This window comes from Gymnogyps californianus, chromosome 7, assembly GCF_018139145.2.
Source record: "Gymnogyps californianus isolate 813 chromosome 7, ASM1813914v2, whole genome shotgun sequence".
Taxonomy (NCBI): domain Eukaryota; kingdom Metazoa; phylum Chordata; class Aves; order Accipitriformes; family Cathartidae; genus Gymnogyps; species Gymnogyps californianus.
In genome coordinates, this window is record NC_059477.1 from 14693462 (window position 1) to 14712686 (window position 19225).

The window sequence follows — 19225 nt, forward strand, 5'->3', positions numbered from 1 at the left end:
TCATAACCTCTGTTTATTTTTTCTTATTATTGGTCCCCTCTCAGCTTAGTGGTAATGAAAACAAAGCAGCCTTGGCTAGCCATTTATGTGGAAGGAAATTGTGAGCGCAGCATGTCTCATCAAAGCAATGGGCTCTGCTGTGTTTTTTATGTATGGTATAACTGGACATCCCATCTAGTCAAGAAAACCCAGCTCTGGATTAAGCCAAAAGAAGACACAGGGAATGAGACAAAGCTTATCAGGACCATGAATACCTACAGGTTGTAGGCTGAGGGAACCCAAGACCAGCTCAGGATACTTTGATTTCCATTCAGAGCCTGACCCTTCTGTCTGAAGTAGGTCCCAGGCTACTTTGGAAAAAGGGGAGTTTTGGCTAGAGGGATTTGGGACACAAATGGCTAGGTCTTCAGCTGTCATAAATCAATACATTTCCATCTATGGTAATGTCTGGAACACACTGAGACATCTTTCTGTGTTTCTGAGCAGGTTTGTTCCAGTTAAGACTACTTCTAATTTTCATACACAATCTAAGATATTCAAGTCTGAGAGTGTTTCGCTTGGAATAGAATCTGCACAAAAGAATAATGTTTGAGTGGATTTCTGGAGCATAAGCAGTTTATCAGGAAGTAACAACTTGCATTGCAAGTGCTTCCCCAGAAAGGTCAACTGGCAGAGGTGTTTTCCACACTCCCCTCAAAACTGTAGGTTTTTGCTCTTGCATCATGTGATGCTCTAAGAAATGAGGCTACACACATTCGTTTAATATTATAGTTCCCTCGTGATATCTTCACTTTCCTTAATGAGGGCAGTGTTGCTAACTTGTTAGGAGCCTGAGGACTGTATCAAATTAACATAGCATGGAGGAGAAATTAACAGAGAGAGGAGCTCCTTGCATGAAATGGAATGAGATCACTGATGGCCCTTTCTTCAATCTGTATTTTTGTATTACAGACAAAATGTTAACAAGGATAATATAGAACACTGTTACTCAGAACTGGGATGTCCTTGTTTTTATTCAGTAACCTGAATGACCAAAAGTAATTAATCCTTTGCAGTACTAATTATATAATAAAGCAAGCATGATTTGGGTGTTTAACTGTGAGAAAGAAAGGGAAGGGGCATGAGTCTTGGTAAAATTATTGGGGAGAAACAACAATGAATAAAAGAAACTTTTAGTTTTGCATGATAACTTTTAGTTTTGCATGTGTTTACACATAAGTAATCGAAAGTCACACTGTTATCTCAGTAGGATAATGCTGTGCTTCTGCTAACATGCAAGAAATCAGAATGCGGCTCTTTCCATACTTCATCATAAAGCAAAACCTGGCAAGGGTCAAAGAAAGCAACAGAGGAATGCAGGAGAGAGAAAGCCAGGTGATGGATTCATGAAGTAAGGGAAGTTTCAATAGAGACATCCATACTATGTTTTTCTTTAAAATTTTCCTTTGCAAAACATGGTTGATAAAATACACCCTCTCTGCAGTGATTTTTGTCAGCCATACATATCACTCTTTTACAAGCACAGAAGGTACACAGAGAAGTCAGTAAACTGGGCGGGTGTGTGAAATATAGAGCCCGTGTAATGTTTGTAAAGATCAATTCGCTGCAGCCTTGGTCTTTTAGTGGTTGTGGCTTGCTTGTGCAATGATAGTTCGTAAAAGGGGCTGTAAGCACTCATTGCAGCACATCTGTTCTACAAAGGCAATGGGAGCAAGGTGCTGCTTCCACACAACCTTCGTTTGTGGTTTTGCTATGCAAAGTGGGTGAGTCATTGCTGACAGATCCAAGGAGCTGTAAGCCCGGGCATGATCATTCTTCTAGATAATGGTTATTGCCAAATATCTCTTTTTTTTTCTGGCAAAGTCTTCCTCTCCGCTTGTATGATTCTTGAATGCTGGGAATGCTGAAGGCAAAATCTCCTCTCATCCCCCTTGCTAGATGCTGTGTGCAGGGACATCTTCCCCTGCCTGTTGGTGGTTATTACAACAAGAGGAGCTAATGAGGGACTGAGCCAGTCCACAGAAACCTGCTAATTAACTTTGGGACACACCTGGTTGTATCTTGTACTGGTAAACAATTTTATCAAAAGATACCCAAGATCAGCAAAATCAGCTCCCTTCCTCTCTGGCTCTAGGTGTACAGGCTGTGCAATGTCTCTGAATCCAGTAAAGAAGCCCTGGCTGGCAACATTTTTGTACCAGTGTAGTCATGGGTTAGTTTTGGAAAGCGCTTGGTGGCAGCCCAAGCTTGGGTTGGCTTTGGCAAGGTGAGTGTGTGGGCATCGGTCCCCAGAGGGCACTGCCATCTGCTGCTGGTGGCACTGTGGAACTTCACTGCTGTTTGCCAGCAAATGGCTACGAAACACTCGTGGTCAAACCCCACTTGCTTGAAGAGAGCTCACAGTCATGGGCCAGATGGACTTGTCTTGTTTCTTACAGTTCCAAAGACACAATATACAAATACAAATATAAAGACTTACAAGTCACATCCTAAACTAAGCATAAGTTTGGGGAGTGATGCTCCTGTGGGGAGAAGTGCTAATTAGTGACACCTTCTGCTACAGAGCCCAGCAACAGATGGGTCTTACAGTAAATGAGTGGTTGGTCTGGAAGGACTATGCTCTGGGGAACCTGCAGGAGTTAGACAGATTTAGCTACACCAATTGGTAATAATCTGTGGACAATGAACACAGGAGCTGAGATTTGTCAACAGTACAGACAAAATGATAATAAGATGTGCTTTGGAAAAATGACTGCAAGGTTTTATCTTTTTTTTTTTTTTTTAACAGTACCATGGTCAAGTGATACGCGTCCTTCTCTTGGCAGAATTGGAAGAGAATTGGACAGAAGAATTTTTCAGGTTCTGCCACAGACCCTCTATGAGATCTTAGTCAAGTCACTGAGTCTCACTGTACTTTATAACTTGAGGACAGTAATATTTCAGTCCTCTCAATGTCCTTTATCTGTGAGATTTCTGGCAGAAGCTCTTGATCTGCATTTGCCATCACTAGCCTTCAAGCAGTCAGGGGGAAAAAAAAGCATTCTCTTCCCCAAAGTTGGAAATACTTTGTTGAAAATCTCTGGTTAGAACACTTTCAATTTTCAAGCAGAATCTTGAAATTTGCTAAGAAAATCAAACATTTCATACAAAATCTTTTTTTTTTCTTTTTTTTTTCCCCCCCTGGACTCTTCATTTTCTATCAGGAAAAAAAAAAAATCTATCCTATTATCTGTAATAGCCAAGTCTGGTGGACATATTTCTGGGATGCAAGACTCCTGGATTCAAAAGCAGAGTACAGGTTAAAATAGGTCTTCTCTATTTCAGTGAATGCCCTGCACCCTCTGGTGTTGGCTGTGACAATACAGAAGCTCTTTCCTTGGCATTTCCTTTCGAGTGGCTCAGGCGGAGGGTCCCTGCTCAATGGGCTGAAACGTTTCCTTTCCTCTGGCGCTCTACTGAGCTTCCAGCTTCGCATGAAGATCCCAGGCAGATCCCTCCAGGCTGCAGGCTCTCCCAAGTGATGGAGAGCCACACAACCGGGCCCCAGTCCTTCTGCAGTCAGCCCCAAAGGATTAAGGTGGTTTGTAAGAAAGGCACCCTTCTGTAAATAGACTTTCTTTATGTACCATCTGTAATGAAATTCCTTAGGAGTCTGACTTGAGGAGAATATTTGTTGCCACCAGCCACACAGTTTTGGAAGTTGGGGATGTGAAGAAATCACTCTCTGCTCTGCTCTGTAGGAATAGCACCCCATCCTCATCTTCCTTTTCCCTTTCTGTTTTGTATTTTTGAAGGATCTGGGCAGTTTCTATCTTCACTAATTTGACTGCATGTAAGTGACAGGGCCACACCTCTTGTCTGTCCCCACATGCTTGCACCAGCTCAACCCCTCAGCTTGTTTCAGGCTGTTGTTGGTGGTTGCCTGATTATGACCTTTCACCAGCTTTTGAGGCCCTGTGTTTTCTGGTAAATCCCAGTGTGGCAGTTTAGGGAAGGAAGGTGGATGTCAAGGAAGTTGTCCAATTTTCTGTAGTGGGAATTGGGGACATTTAAGTCTCACAGGTGTCCTGCTAATGCCGGCAAGACCCAAGAGTCAGCGGGGTCAGGCAATGGGGAGAATTGTGACAGAGCAGGACTGTGGCTGACAGAAGGGCTGCATAGGCCCAGGTGAGCCCCTGAAAACAGGCTAAAGAACCAGGGAGTAATAGTGTTCTTTCCCCGTGTGTACTCAAGCTGGCTTCTTGCAGAGCCAGCAAGTGAAGCTTGGGAAATTGCCCCAGTTCTTCATCCTTTCCTCCTTCCCTAAAACACAGCTATCAAAACCACAAGTGGATGCTTGTATTTTGTGGGATGAGCCTTTATTGTCTTGACATTTAGTTCCTCTGCTTATGTAATTTTGTCTTTTCAAAGGGACATTACACTTTGCATGGGAGTCTCTTGCTGGGTTCTCCAAGCAGGTTTTAAGAAACAGTCCATGTAAGTACAACACTCAGGCAAAGGCTCAGGCCCAGGCTGCTGGAGGTCAGCATCACAGCCCCACCTGGGAAGTACTTCTGATCAACATAGTCTATAATAGTTGTCACAGCCAACATAGTCTCCTCACATGTGGGTTGGATCTGGGCAGGCGGTAGAACAAATCCATGAGTACCCTTGTCTCGCAGTTCAAATGTGTAGGAGAAAGGAATGCCAATCATGTGAGCCCAGTCCCGTGAGGAGCCTGAGTTATTGTCTGTGAATTTAAAAATAGAGGGGAGATATATGTATTAAGCACGGTTCTTTGAAAATACTTCTTGCTATAGTTAATGCAAGATCATACCAGAATCCCTGAACTAAGCAGTAACCATATATCACTGTGACATGGAGAGCAGAGTTTCTAGGTGCTGCAATTCTTAATTATACTAAAAGTCTTCCATGGAGTTTCCTAAGAGAAACAATCCTCCACAAGATGGTATTGTACAATAACAGGAGATGAGTTCCAGAGATTCTATGTTTTTAGCATTTTACTGTGATTAGTGTGGGGTACAAGATAGATTGGCCATTTGTCTGTTCTGGTACTTCATTTCCTACATTGACACTGCCTGGAATTTCTTTGTATATTTGTTTTTAAGCATAATTTTGGTCGAATCTGAAAAATTTCTGGCTACCCCCTCTATCACTGTTCATCTGCCTCATGGATCTTTTTTCTTACCCGTTCAGTATAAGTACAAACCCTGGCAAAATGCAGTCCTAGGCATGGACAAGTTACCTTATACTTAACACCGCATTGCTCATGCAGTAGGTGACTCATGTGGTTCAGGGACTGGCACAGACAGATGCTGTGAATATGCAAAACCACATGGGTACTGGAGCCAACTACTTACTGTTCTGAGTGACTAGTGTGACTTATTGCTCACTGGGAAAAGATTGGGTTTACCAGGCAGTCTCTAGGGCCCTCTAGTCCTCTACATAAAGGCTGTCAACTAGTATCAGCTGTGATGGTGTGTTCGTGATGTGGCTATCCAGTCTATTAGGAATGAGGCTGAAACCAACATATTTCACACAGAACTGCAAGCAGCTGCCATGTGATAATGTCTGATGGAGTAACTATAGACCTGATTGGGATTTTAATTTTTGCTTGACTCCAGTGAAGACAAATAGGAGTTTTGCTGCTGACTTCAGCAGGGTCAGGATGATCTATCACCAATCTCCTCTGTCCCCTGTGATGTATCTGTGAGCAATTCATGTAGGAACTAGCTTCTGATCAATGCTTCCTTCCTTCCTGCAGTCAGCTTTATAACATACAGTGTTATCTTGTATTCAAACGACTGCTGCTTAGATGTTCCACCAAACCAGCCCATTAAATATTACTCAAAGAGGAAACTCAGCAAAACAGTACTTACTGATGCCTGTCACACAAGAATGACTCTCTTATTTGAGAAGCAGAGCAATCAAAGGGAAACATAAAGAAACTTACATAAAATTAAAGAGGTTGATCCTACTTCATAGCTGGTCCCATACTTTCCCATCAGGGCAGCAGCTGCTTTCTCTGCAACATGCATCTGTAAGTTCAAAATAGGAACAGCATTGTCATCAGTGTCAGTACATTTGGCAATTATTTCGAGTGGACCAAAATTTTTTCTCTTTCAGCTTTACATTTACATATGATCAGCTTTAAGTTTTGATATTATTAGATCAGGACTGTAGAGAAACCCATTACAAACATTTGGGCAAGTTGTTCTTGATGTTTTTAATGCAAATTATGTTAACATTTTTTAAATGACTGCTATTAGGTAGAGAGGATATTTGCTTTGTTCTAAAGCTAGAGGGCCATATTTTGGAGAATTAGAGTCTATACTGTATAGCATACTGATACTGACTACAGCAGTGATTGATCTCTTACACTTGTTATATTGCCATAGACTCTGTATCCCACCATCTTTAGAAACTGAGACATAGACAGACTAAATGGCTTCTCCAATGACTCATATGAAGTCCGAACCCAAGTCCCTCGTGCTCTTGACTAGTGCTCCAGCTACTGGAATGTTCATAAATGCACGTTAATGAACTCAAATTAGAACACTCAGAAACTGAGGGGAGAAGTAACCAAGAAGCAGATGCCTACTTTGCTCCCATTCTCCTAGTGAGCACATTTGGAATACCCTTTCTGGACACAATTGTGACAACCATGTGTGTATAACGTGCTGGCATCCTAAAGTGCAAACGCTTTCTTGTAGGCAGCAAGAACTTGGTGCTCTTCTCCACTTACCTTGCATTGCAGTAACCCTATCTGTAATAGTTCAATTTTCCTGATTTAAGATGAAGGATTAGGATTAATTCTGAGACAAATAAACCTTGCTGATACTGCACGGAGTGGCAGTAACTCTGGGAGCCAAGCCCCTGAATAAGCCCAGCTCCTCTGAAGGAAAGGCAAAAGGACAAATAGAGTTGTGCCATGTGCTACTGCCTGTACTTGTTCTCTACAAGTGTAGAAGATGAATGTTTTGCCCTACCAGTTCTTCATTGTTACTTGGAGGTTTAGTTGTGGAACCATATGGAGTGAGGATGTACTGTCCGTAGGAGTGAATTGTTAAATAGCACAAAATGTCACTCTTCTTCCTTTTGATAAACTGAGCCACAGCTCTTGTCTCAGGCTCTGATTCTGGTCCAGATCCACAGAAGATTTCACTGCTACAGTTATAAGAAACACCAATACCTGGAGAGGAATACAAGAAGTGAATCAAAGGAGAGACATATAAACACCAGTTCAGAGGGAACAGGGAAATTTACCTTGGAGTGTTAAGGTGTGTCTTTATGTGGGCAGGGAGACTAGACAGCTCAGTGGGACTTTAACATTTTACTCTGTTGGTAGCAACTAAAATTTGCTACAAGACTGAAATATTTAATGCGCATTTACAGGCTGGCTGCAACAAAAACACTCTGACACCACCACAGTGTACCACCTGCCAGGGAAGCTTTGGAGACTCCTTGAAATTCATGGCAAACACAAATACTGGCTGCTAAGTGACTAACTCCTAACATCGCTGCCTAGACCTGATGCTTGCTCCTGCAGTGAATTAGAGGTATAGTTATATAAGCAGCAATTTTCTGCTCACAAAAATAAATGCCAGTTGAAAGTCAATGACAATATTTTTACAAACCAGGTTTTTATTTTTACATATGTCTTGATGACAAGATGAGTATTCCTTTCTTATAGGACTTAATCTTATTTCAGAGACTAGTTATTACTCTTGCTTTGCATTTGTGTTGCTGATCTGAAATGCTTGGAACTTACTGCCCCAGGAGGAGTTGAAGTTTCGGTTCAGATCTGTCCCATAGCAGGTGCCATTCATATGTGGAGAACGGTTTTTCCTCCAAAAACGATCCTAAACAAAAGTAACTTAAGTTACATAGCAACTCAATGATCCATAGGGCCTAGTGATAATATGGTGTAAAGACTCGTTTATTTTAGACCTCTGCATTCTGAGTAACTCTTGCATTGTAAGAGTGCAACTCTGTGTGCAAGGGTGATAAAGCTTAGTGATAGAACATTTTATCCACTACAGCCAGGCTGTCATCTTCCACAAGCCTGCATGCACCTTGAAATGAGCCTCCTGAGCTTTAAAAAAAAAGTATGCTTTTTCTGTAGTACTCAACTGCTTCCATGCAGTGTTGCACTCCGAAGAAAGACTTGGCATTGTGAGGGATATCTCTGTGTCCACGAGATGACAGCTGAAGTTATGTTTGTTTCAGATTCAAGAAGATGAATGCTTTTTTGTCAGCTAATCTTGCTGCTGCTCCTTGGTTCCCTGCTATACTCACTGCTGTACTTGGTTCTCTGCAGACCTCACTGCACTGCCTGTATGAGCTTCCTGGCTGAATTACCTGTGCATCCAAGTGCAATGTGTGGTATGCCCCAAACCTGCCGGGGAGCAAGCTGGGAGACAGCAGGATCCACGTGGTGGTAGGCTGAGCCTGTTGGGCCATGCTGAGGTCCTGCATTAAAAGGTGTTTTGACTGGGCTCAGGAGCCTGGACACATAATGAGAGTTGCTGAAGACCAACATTTTGCATTATCCACCATATCAGAAAAGGAAGATTATTTGGGAGGGCACACCTGTTTCAAAACCAAATAGCTCAATATTTGACCAACTCTCCTCCTGTCCCATGCTGCAAAGGTGCTTTGCTAGTTGAGATCGCTTATGAAGAATGACTGACTCCTCCAGACATGCTTAACTCCATCAACCAAGCCTTGAGCTGTTAGCAGGGAAGTAAGTCCATCACCAGAAACCCAAAAGCAACTGATCCTGTGGTTTTGACCTCTCTTCCCAAGGCTCATGACATTTGCTGGGAATTTGTAGCCCTGTAATGTCAAGTCACTGCTGATTTACCAGAAGAAACAAAACCTTTCTGCCATGAGAGGATTTGTGTGAGTAATGATTCTGTCACTGTTCTCTGTTTAAATATAATTGCTATGATCGTATCTAAAATTAACAAAATATGCTGTGCAAATCTAACTTTCAATCTAATTCCTGGATTTTCATTACTTACTTTTTTCCAGGAATAGATGTAGCCATCAATATTGAGGACTGGCAAGACATAGAGGTCCAAATTCTGCAGAAATCTGCTTATCTTTGGGTCAGATTTGTAATTTTGAAGAATCTGGAAAGAAAAAATATAGAGGACTGAGCAGAGAATCTAGTGGTAATCACTGGAAAGAGCTAGTTTAGAACTATCGTCAGGGAATCACTCACTCCTGGATATCACCATGATATCCAAGATCTACTTGATCCCCAGATATGTTGAGGTATCTACCTTTTTCCATTAACAAAGTGACAGCGTTACAAAGTGACAGCTATAAGTACACTTATAGCGTACTTCATATGGATACAGTCTTGCAGGTATGAAAGCTGCATGATAGTGTACCTGTGCACCAGGTACTTTCAGTACACGTGGAACATTGCTATACCATATTTTAGGGTTGCTTTATTCCAGGGGGACTGTGGCTTTGTGATGCAGAGAGGCTTGATCCAAAAGCCACTGTGGGAAATTGAGAGATTGCTGTCAAGTTCAGTGGCTTTGGAATCAGTTCAGGTCGAGGAAACAATGCGCTAACAAATATTGTCCCATATCTCATCTCAAACTCAGTAGGATCAAGATCAATTTGCCCAAATGTTTGTATTTGGACTTAGGTCTCCACAAGTATCTGTACTATGTATTAATTTTGAAAATCATATTTTAACAGAAAAAGCATAATTCTTGGTATCACAATAGAGAACTGAAGTATCCAAAGTGATATGGATTTTTTATTATCTAAGTGGAAAAGTGAGGACTCACTTCTTTCACAAACCACTGGCAGAAGGCTGGAGAGATCCATTCTCTGGCATGAATCCCACAGTCCATCCAAATGATCTTTTTGTTTTTATCTGATGGTTGACTGATCTGAGAGAGTGTAAAAATGATCATTTGGAAAACTGTTACATTACAATAAAATAGCCTAGCATAATACAGAAAGAAAAGGATGTGCCTTGATATACCGTTGAGCCGTCTGAGATTATTATTATTACAGACATCATTATGACAAGCTCTCCTTCCTAATAACCCCATCTCTGTAGTATCGCAGGGCAAGAGTTTTAAAGTGTCTGTTGAGCAGGAGTGTCAATAAAACAGTTTCTTTTTCATTTATATTAGTCATTCACAGGACTGGTTGTTCTTACTTTGAGATTCTTTTTTTTTTAGAAGGGGAAGCACAAAAAGGCAGGGAATCTGATTTTACTCAGTGAGAGGAACAGATTAGACAATAACTAACCCAATTATTAAGACTATGATTTTTACTAGAGCGTCCGATAAAAAATGTCATGGAATACTCCTAGCAGAAAGGCTATATGCTGTAAAAAGTAATAAAACCAACAAAACAAAACTCTTTATCCTTACTTTTTTGTGAAGATACCTTTTATTCATTTTAAGAAAGTTTCTCCCTTACCTGCAGATAATACATTGTTCGATTCTCGATTGTCTTCCCCAGGTAGTGCTGAGTCACCAGCTCACTGTTGCTTTTCTGGATCTGAGTCATCCATTCATAAATCTGAAATAGTCACAGAGAATTCTTGGTCCAAAGTGGGAGTTTCCTTCTCTTTCCCACCTCCATTTCCAGATTAAAGCATTTTCTTTTGCTTAGACAAGCAATGTTTTCCTCAGAGCTTATTTCAATCTGTGATATCACTTAACACTCATGGAAGGCCTTTCACTTGCCTCTGAGCAAAGGCATGGTCATATCTCACTGGGTGTTAAAAGATAACATGACTGCAATACAACACTGATACTCTATTCTGGATCTCATTCAACATGCCCATCCTATTGGGCATCTTTCTGTTGACTTCACCAGACGTGGAGCCACACCATCAAATCTTCAGAACAGTATTACAGTCTCTGCCCTATCAGTACTGATTTTTTGCATCTGACTTCAGCAGCAGTCATCCCCAATGGGTAGCTCAAACAAAATATACATGAGGATTGACTCTGCTCTCTCACTCTTATTATGTGGCTAGGAGGAAGAATACCACCATACTCTGCCTTTGTCCAGGCTTGCCCTCTGGTCTGTGAAACATAGCACCAAGAAGTCTTCACTACCCACCCTCATGACATTATTCTCTCCTGAAGTGTCAAAAACCTGTCCTTAAATTACTTCTTTCTGCAGGTCTCCCACTGTTCACCTCTTCTTCCTCACTGGGATTCCAGAGACCACAATAGTCATTGCACTTCACATTTGGCTCAGCGTCAAACATACTGGGGCTTAAATGAATAAATACTAGAGATAATGATAAAGCATAATAGGGCAGAAAGGTAGCAAACCAATCAACTGAACCCCAGAATATTATTTGCAAAACAATGTGGCTGCTTCACGCAGAGCATTTAGGTTTTGGTCAGGGAGGAATGGAGGATTTAATCAAAATCAATGGCAAATTCATGTTCAATTCAACCAGGCCAAGATTCTAGTCAAAGAGTAAGGATTGATTCTGCAAAGAAGGACAGAAGGAGCTCCACTGACTTCGGCTGAGCTTTCTGCAAGCACAGAGTTGCTTGCTGTGGCATTTACAAAATAGCAGCAACAAAGAAAGCAAGCAGACTTGGGTTGCTCTTTACCTCTTCCATTGGATGATATTGGGTGTAGACATAACCTTCGGGGACCTGCCTGTGGCTGCTCCTCTCCCTTGGCATGCTCTGATCCACAAGTTCTTGCACGTCAGGTATTAGGACTCTGAGGGGAGGGAAAAGGGGGAGATGGAAAAGAAAACAATCCCTAACAATTACTGCAGAACTATCATGGTGAATACATTGCCTATATCAACAAATGAAAGGATTTAGCCTCCTCTGTGCCTGGAAAATTCATCACCATCAGCATAATGGTTACTTTCATGTAAGAGAAAGTTCAAAGTACTGAGATTTTCACTAGGTTTTAACAATGAAGTAATAATTTTACCAGACAAAGATTGACAATTTTCTACACAAAAATGTTCAATATCTTTCTTTTCTTCACCACTTCTACTTCTAGGCAAAACTGTAAAATACCACCTTTTGGGAAAAGAAGGGAAAAGTGAAAAATTTAAGATTAGTGTTTCATTGTATTTTATGGAGACATTTTCAATTTGCAAAGACTTCATAGAAGTATTCATTGCAATTTACAAAAGTCAGAACAAACCCCCTCTTTCCTTCAAAAAGCCCTTCATGCTTTTTAGCTAAAAATTAGTTCAGAAATGAGTATAGCATAGGTGTGATTCCGTGATCAAGGGAGTCAATAAAACCTTTTCCTTGGCTTCAGAGGACTTTGGATCATACACTGTGCTTTCTCACTGCAATCAGCCCCTTGTAACACTGTTACAAATCTGTGCTCATTGTAAACACTTGCGATAAGACAATTGCAAAGGTAGCTTAAACATTGTTGATTTCAAACACTGTAAGTGCTAATAGGCTATTTTGCTGACAGTAGCACTGATCAGCATTTCTGGAAACTGCACATAAGAAACTTTTAAAAGTAGTTATGGCTGACTTTCACTCTGAGCTTTGATGTTTATTCACATCTGAACTTCAAACTAAAATTCAGGCAGTGCAAATTCCCATGAACTGAAACCACACACGCAAAATGCCTTATCAGAGCTCTGGAGAATTGAAATTCTAGAGTCTGACACAGTCAGAATATTGATGTCCTGATTATAATTTGTCATTTATGTCTCCATCATTATATATCTAACTGTCATGTTACCTTCCTTGCATGTCAACTGCCTTCTAAAAGGTTGATCCTGCTTTGAGTCTGTTATAGGAACTTTAACTCTAACATTGCCATACTCATCTTAACCCCTTTGCGATACAAAGCCAAAATTTCAGCTTGACTGTTAAAATACCCACCTCTTTCTTTAGGAAGCTACACAAGGTGGATACAGTTCTGGCCCCAATTCAAGGGAAAAGCAAAAAAAGAGATTAAGCTGCTAACTTCAGTTTAGTCTTTAAATTTCCACTAGAATGAGTTGAAACCATTAGAAAATGAAGAGCCTTGATAGAAATAAGAGGTTAAATATCTTCTGGAATGTTGTCTAAGTCCTGAATACCTAAACGTGATGCTAGATCATTTGTACTGGCTCCCACCTCATCTCTCTCCATCTCTGGTTGTCAGGGCATCACACTTACTAAAAAGAATTTGTCAGGCAAGATGCAGGATGTCAAGATCAGCTTTAAGTCTAAACAGCTTTGAAGTGGCACCAATCCTCCTTTCACTTATCTTTGATTGATAAATGTCAGTGTATGTCCATAGGCCGTTTGTCACCAGCCCTGAATGACTACGGGATTGTTTGTATGAAATATAGCTAGCTACTGGTTACCGGAAAAAGTCAGTTCCAAATGGGAATGGGACTGTGTGAGGAATATATCTTATTTAATCCCATTTGGGTTTATAAACAGTCTTTGTATCTGGATTAGATCTTTTGGTTGGAAGTAGGAGCATGGCAGTTAGTGAAGATTTGTGACTGGGTAGGTGTGATAAAGCATCATGGGCCATGTGCAGCTCGTGGCTCCCTATTGTGTGCACAGTGGGGACCTGCCACCAGGACCTTTGTCCCAGGCTGGGATGCTTCTGTTTGGCTGGATAGTGCCAGGAAATTGTCACCAGCCTGGCGGGAGGGATAGGGGTAGGAAACTGCAGCTTTGAAGAAACTGGCTGAATATTCACTTTGAAAGGGCTCTTCTCCAAACCAGAGGCAACAAAAGACAGGGAAGGGAAAAGGAGAGCTACAGAGACTGCTTCTCTGTAGTGACACTGATTAAACCTTTGGGGTCTCCAAAACAGGGAGGACCCTGTGTTCAAGTATCCGTGCTTTCCAAGAGCAAAGCATGCTCCTATAAGCAGTAGTTGTTCCAAGTTTGGCTTCGTGACTTTAGACTAAAGAACTAAGTCGTACATCTGAGCGCTATCCTCTGCCACTGAGAAGGCAACAGCAGGAAACAAGATAGATGGAGCTGTCTCAGATCCCAGCTCCAAATTCACAGTCCAGGATAGCTGGAAGGTGAATAAACAGGGCATAGGGGAATATGCTTTTAAAACTCAAAGGTATATATAGCATCTGTGCATTGGGCAGGTAAAGGTAAGTTGGAGGACCTTGGAACAAAGGTCGGGTCCTATCGTCAGTACTTGCTGACTGTTGATTGGAAAGGGCTAGGTCCTTTTGTGATAGCAAGGAAGATTGTTAGAGCCAGCCTCTCCCATTAGGAAATTAAGAGGTTGTACTTGTAAGAGATCATATGCTGATCTAAGCTGCCTTTCACCTCCTGCACCAGAGGGGCTGGGACCCTTATGTGCAGGTCTTCTCCAGCCCAGATGTCTTCAGGCAGCAGGGGCTTCCACAAATCCAGCTGTGCAGAGGAGAAGAAAGAAATGCACAAATCAAGCTTTGTTTTCAGAATGAGAAAATATATTTAAGATAGAGTAGCTGCATATCAATAAATGGAAGAAGTTTTCCTTCAGATTCTCCCCTTAACTACTCTCCAGCCATCTGTTCATAGAGCATGCAGCACACGCTTAGTGTTTCCATTGACTCAGGCACCACTGACAAGGAGCAGCACCTTCACAGAGCCATGCAAGGAAATTAACTTCTTCCCATAAATTCCTTCAGGTAGTGGAAGGGCAATTCCACCCTACACTAAGAAAAAAAAAGTTAGGTAAAGCTTTTTCAAGTTTACTTTAACCTTCATTCTTGTCCAAAGTTACATGCTAATCTGTTTTACAGCCCAAGACCCCACTCTGCTTTTTGGGCGCACATGGTTATTCTTACTCACCAGTAAAGTGCTGCAAAGATGCTGAAGATGCTGGACTTGCTGAAATGTTTCTGGCACAATATGCAAAACCTGATCCCTGGAAATTCAGCAGAGAAACAAGATCAGTTTTAATGTCTGTTAAAGTATCCATGATTTCATAAGTCAAAAGGAGATATTTTGTTATGTAGAAGGAAGATAGAGCATGTAATTGAGTGCTGTTCCAACAAAAACATGTCTGAGTGACGAATTCCTGGAATGTTTTAGCTACAAATAGGACTAAGTGATGTGAGTTTTCTGTTGCTAGAGTGTTAGGTTAACTCTGCTTCCTTGCCAGTAGCAATTCTTTATTCATCATACCAGCTTCACTGAAGCCAACTGCTTGCATGAGTCCTGGTGTGTGTTTCTGCCTTTGCAGGACCAGGGCCAAAATAAGATGATTGGTAATATATAATAAACTATTTATATGATAAGATGTCACTTTTTTTCCCTCCTGTTTGGGAATTATTCAATTATTCCAGATAGACTTGGTGCTTTGTTGATCTAATTCAGCATGCAAAAACATTAGATAGCCATGATAAATGAACATTCCTAAGCACTTGAGATGTTCACAAAGTACGTGTCATGAGAATAGCCAATTTATTCCACAAATAGTGAATAGTGTGGTCTCCAGAATTGCATAGTCTTACTCAATTTGCAGGAAATATAAAAATTTCTAGTACAGGATCTATCATTTTATATTTCTAGAAAAGACACACAGATCCAGTGTCTGAGTATATATGTTCATGAGGCCTCATGAAACTTTCATTTACTACAGGCTTAATCTGAAAAAAATATTGAAAGTTTACAAAGAACAAATTAAAATGGTTGGAAATGCAGAAAAAGCAAATCTATATGTTCTATTAAAAACCCTTTGTAATTATTTTTCTAATTTTTTTCTCAGTGTTCATTCAGATCAACTTTCCTGGACTGATAGCAAGTGTGACATTTCTAATGAAAGGGTTTCATAATGAGGAGTGGATTTTGACGACTACATTACATTACTCAAAGGTGAGATAGCAGTTATCCACTACTGATGTGATAGAATGGGAAACTCGAGAAATGTTTGTATTTGTTAGTAACCAATAACTCACAGTCTCCTTCAGTGACTTCAATGGGCCTTGGAGCCTTTAAAGGACAAGTACAGAAAAAGAACATTTTAAATTTTAAAGCTTCTGTAACAGAAATTCTTGTTGCAAAAGCCTTGCATGGCTTTTTATTAAAGCCATGGTCATTATGGTCACCAATATAATATGCTCTCATCATCTGAACTGCAACTGCTATCATTTGTGCTTCCATACACAAATGTACAATTATCAGCTTAATATACGTGCAAATAGAATTCACTATTCATTCACATTATCCACTGAAAAATAGGGAGATTTGGGGTTTTTTACATCGCTCTTGAAAATATCACCTTTGCTGATAGAGAAATGTAGAACTTGATAGTTAAAATGGGCTGTTTACTACTGGTTCAGGAGGTGCTGTTAGCATATAGGACCTTCATCTATGGGGCAAAATGATTACATTTGCATTGCTAACGATTTGGTACAACAGCCATGGTATCTTTGTAATAAACCTTGTAGATGCAGGATAAACATCTTTGCTAGGAGAATAAACATCTCAGCTAGGAGAATAAACATCTCAGCTGCAGTTCAGAGTTTATTCTCTCTAAATGCCTGGGCTTGCTTTGCTCTTTGTCTGTCAGGAAGGGAAACAATATCCTGTAATATCTTTCTATCCTCATTGACATTATGTCTTAATTACACCAAATGAAAGAAATGCCAGACAGTCAGATTGCTGCCAGATGGCCGGCTCTTATTTACTGATAAACCTTTTACAATAGCCAGTGTGGAGACAAATCATTTTTAATAGTAAACTAAGATTAGAAAGCACACACTCATTTATGATTATGGACTAGGATTCTCGGTGGAGAAGTGCAAAGTCAGCCCATGTGCCCACGTGAGAACAACAGTTTTTTAAATGCTACAGTTAAGCTTTCCTACCAAATTAAAGGACTATTCTCAGCACAAGCTGCGTTTCCTTGGATGCTCATAGATCAGATATTTCATTTAAGTTGTTGAACAGAGCAAATGACAACGAAAATGGGCTTTACTAGTCATTTCATCTTTGTGCAGATGCTGCCCACCCAAAGTCACACTGACTATTCGATTAAGTGTGTTTTTAAATCCCATGCAAGTACTCAACAGGTTCAGTCCTGGGCAGCAATTAGAAACAAAAATGAACACTACATTACCAAGGGTCTGTTGAATTCTATTCAGTGAAATAGACAGGCTCTGACTGCGTCCCTGATACAAATCTAAAGACTAAATATTATCCAAGGGAAATAACACATTTTAAAGAGAGAAGTAGTGACTCTGTATGCTCTGCCAGGAGCTTTGCCAGGAGAGTTGTTGAACAGGTATACTATAAAGGAACTTACTTGCAGTAGGTATTGCTTGGTTTTCTCTCCTTTTAAAAACTATATTCTGGGGTTATAATTAGTCTAGAGGCTTTCAGCACTGGGCTACTTTCTCTGTTTACTTCAGAAAATTCCGTGTATAAAGTTATATGTGGACAGCTGGCCTCCACACTGTATTTGTGCCCCTCCTGCAAATCCCAGCTGCTGTAAAAAGGGAGAGTGACCTATCATTCCTTGTAAAGTTGAGGGTGAATGAAACAAAAAAGTTTAGATATGCAAACAGCATAATTTTATATCACTTATTTTCTTACGAAGCAGAACTGATAATGGAGAATACAGCAAAACTAGACATTTCATACTTTTCAAAAACATTAATCAGTAATAAAAAATGTGATAATCTCATTCTCTGAACACCTTGGGGTGAAGATTGTCTGGACCAACTCCATTAGCTTTTTTTTGTTATTGTTACAGATTTCCAACAAGGGTTCAGTATCTGAGCTGCTTTTGAGACATCATCTTTTTCACATAACCTCAGCTGTCTTTTATTAATGGATATAATTTTGCTCAGTCATTCCCCCCGCTTTATACTCAGAAAAGGCATTTTATTCCTACAGCATCTGATTTCAAAGTTCATTATGAAAGAGGATAAGCCAAATGAGTTTCAGCTAATGGAAGCAGAGCATCCTGAGGTGCATTTGAGGGGCATTCTGTGTCTCCTATGGCTGCAGCCATATCTTTGTTGGCTTGGATTTGGTTCAATCTTTCTTCATTTCCCATCTTTATGTTTTCTTTCCAAATCTTACAAAACTTACAGCTTAGTAACCCTATCTCCAGGTTTTCAGTTCATAATCGTTATTATTATTCTTACACAGTTCCTGGGAATTTCACTGCATGCACAATTCTTCATGATACCCCATTCACACTCACCTGTCATATTGCAATTTCAAGCTGAGTCTTCCAGGAATTAGCATCCCCAGAGAAAAGATGATCCCAAGAAAAAGCCACATGTTTGTGCAAAGGACCCAGCCCTGACAGTGCAGGACTAGAGAGGAGGAGGATGGATCTGGACTGAACACATTATTTGTATCATTATAATATATAACTAGACTTATCCTGGAAGGCAACCTGCCCTTGTTGAATCATTAACTTCACTTTTAAATAGTTCTACTTTTTCTTAATTCTCCAAGCTCTCTTCCACACCCCAAAACACAAACACATAGAAATAGCAACATTCTCACTGAAGCACTTCTTCTAAGAAGTAAGAAGATTTTTCTATATGTCACCTTCAAATCTTTGAAAATGTTATCTGGCAAAGTTGGTAGTCATTGGAGAAAGTGTTACCTGCAAGGTCCATGACAACTAGTGAAAATTAGCTTATAAAAATCATAGGGATGGGAAGAACAAGAGAACAGTGGTAAAACAGACTCCATCCTTGTTCTCTTCCTTCCTGTGTTTGTGTCTTTGTGGAGCACTTCTTTGACCTCTTAACTGCGATTCTGTCACTTGCCTAGCCAAAAAGAGGACATGAAAGAAACAACCAACACTCCTGTAAAAGGGAAAGATGAGGACATTAGAGTCTCATCTAAACCACTTTCAGACCAGATCAGTCTCTGACCACAACTATCAACTTTACACTGTCATAAAGAGTGGTTTTGTTATATACTCAAAACAGTGGGCTGGTTACTATCTGAAATATTTAATTTCTTGCTTATTTCATATATCAAGATTTATAAACAGTTGAATTCCTTCCTTAATAGACTACGGTTAGACATATAGCACAGTTCTTCAGAAAGAAATTGTTTCACTCAGGTTCTCTCTTGGATTAAAGCTATCCCATGGTGATCTAACGCAGAAAACTGCATGGATTTGGGGTGAAGAGAGTCCAGTAAGTCAGTTTGTTTGTGTACACATGCAGTGGACATTAACTGTAATTATGGTATCTTTGTAAATCTTTCTCAGCAAAGTATGAAGTCCTCTTACATTACTACTA

The 19225-nt window shown here is 40.4% G+C and overlaps 1 protein-coding gene across 1 annotated transcript; it reads right to left on the reverse strand.

Moving 5' to 3' along the window:
* Nucleotides 1-4460: 4460 nt before the first annotated feature.
* CPO (carboxypeptidase O) lies at nucleotides 4461-18242 on the reverse strand. Its single transcript, XM_050899904.1, has 11 exons — nucleotides 18163-18242; nucleotides 14799-14874; nucleotides 14251-14375; nucleotides 11619-11733; nucleotides 10459-10560; nucleotides 9813-9917; nucleotides 9027-9137; nucleotides 7772-7862; nucleotides 6990-7192; nucleotides 5954-6038; nucleotides 4461-4729 (listed from the first exon to the last, which is right to left on the reverse strand). The coding sequence occupies exons 1-11, from the start codon at nucleotides 18240-18242 to the stop codon at nucleotides 4461-4463; spliced, it is 1362 nt and encodes a 453-aa protein (XP_050755861.1).
* Nucleotides 18243-19225: the final 983 nt, after the last annotated feature.

Coding starts and splice junctions, on each gene's coding strand:
- CPO (XM_050899904.1), bottom strand. CDS start 18,242: ATGTGGCTTTTTCTTGGGATCATCTTTTCTCTGGGGATGCTAATTCCT. Junction 14,875..18,162: donor TTGAAATTGCAATATGACAG/GTGAGTGTGAAT, acceptor CTGAATTTCCAG/GGATCAGGTTTTGCATATTG. Junction 9,138..9,812: donor GCCAGTGGTTTGTGAAAGAA/GTGAGTCCTCAC, acceptor TTTTCTTTCCAG/ATTCTTCAAAATTACAAATC.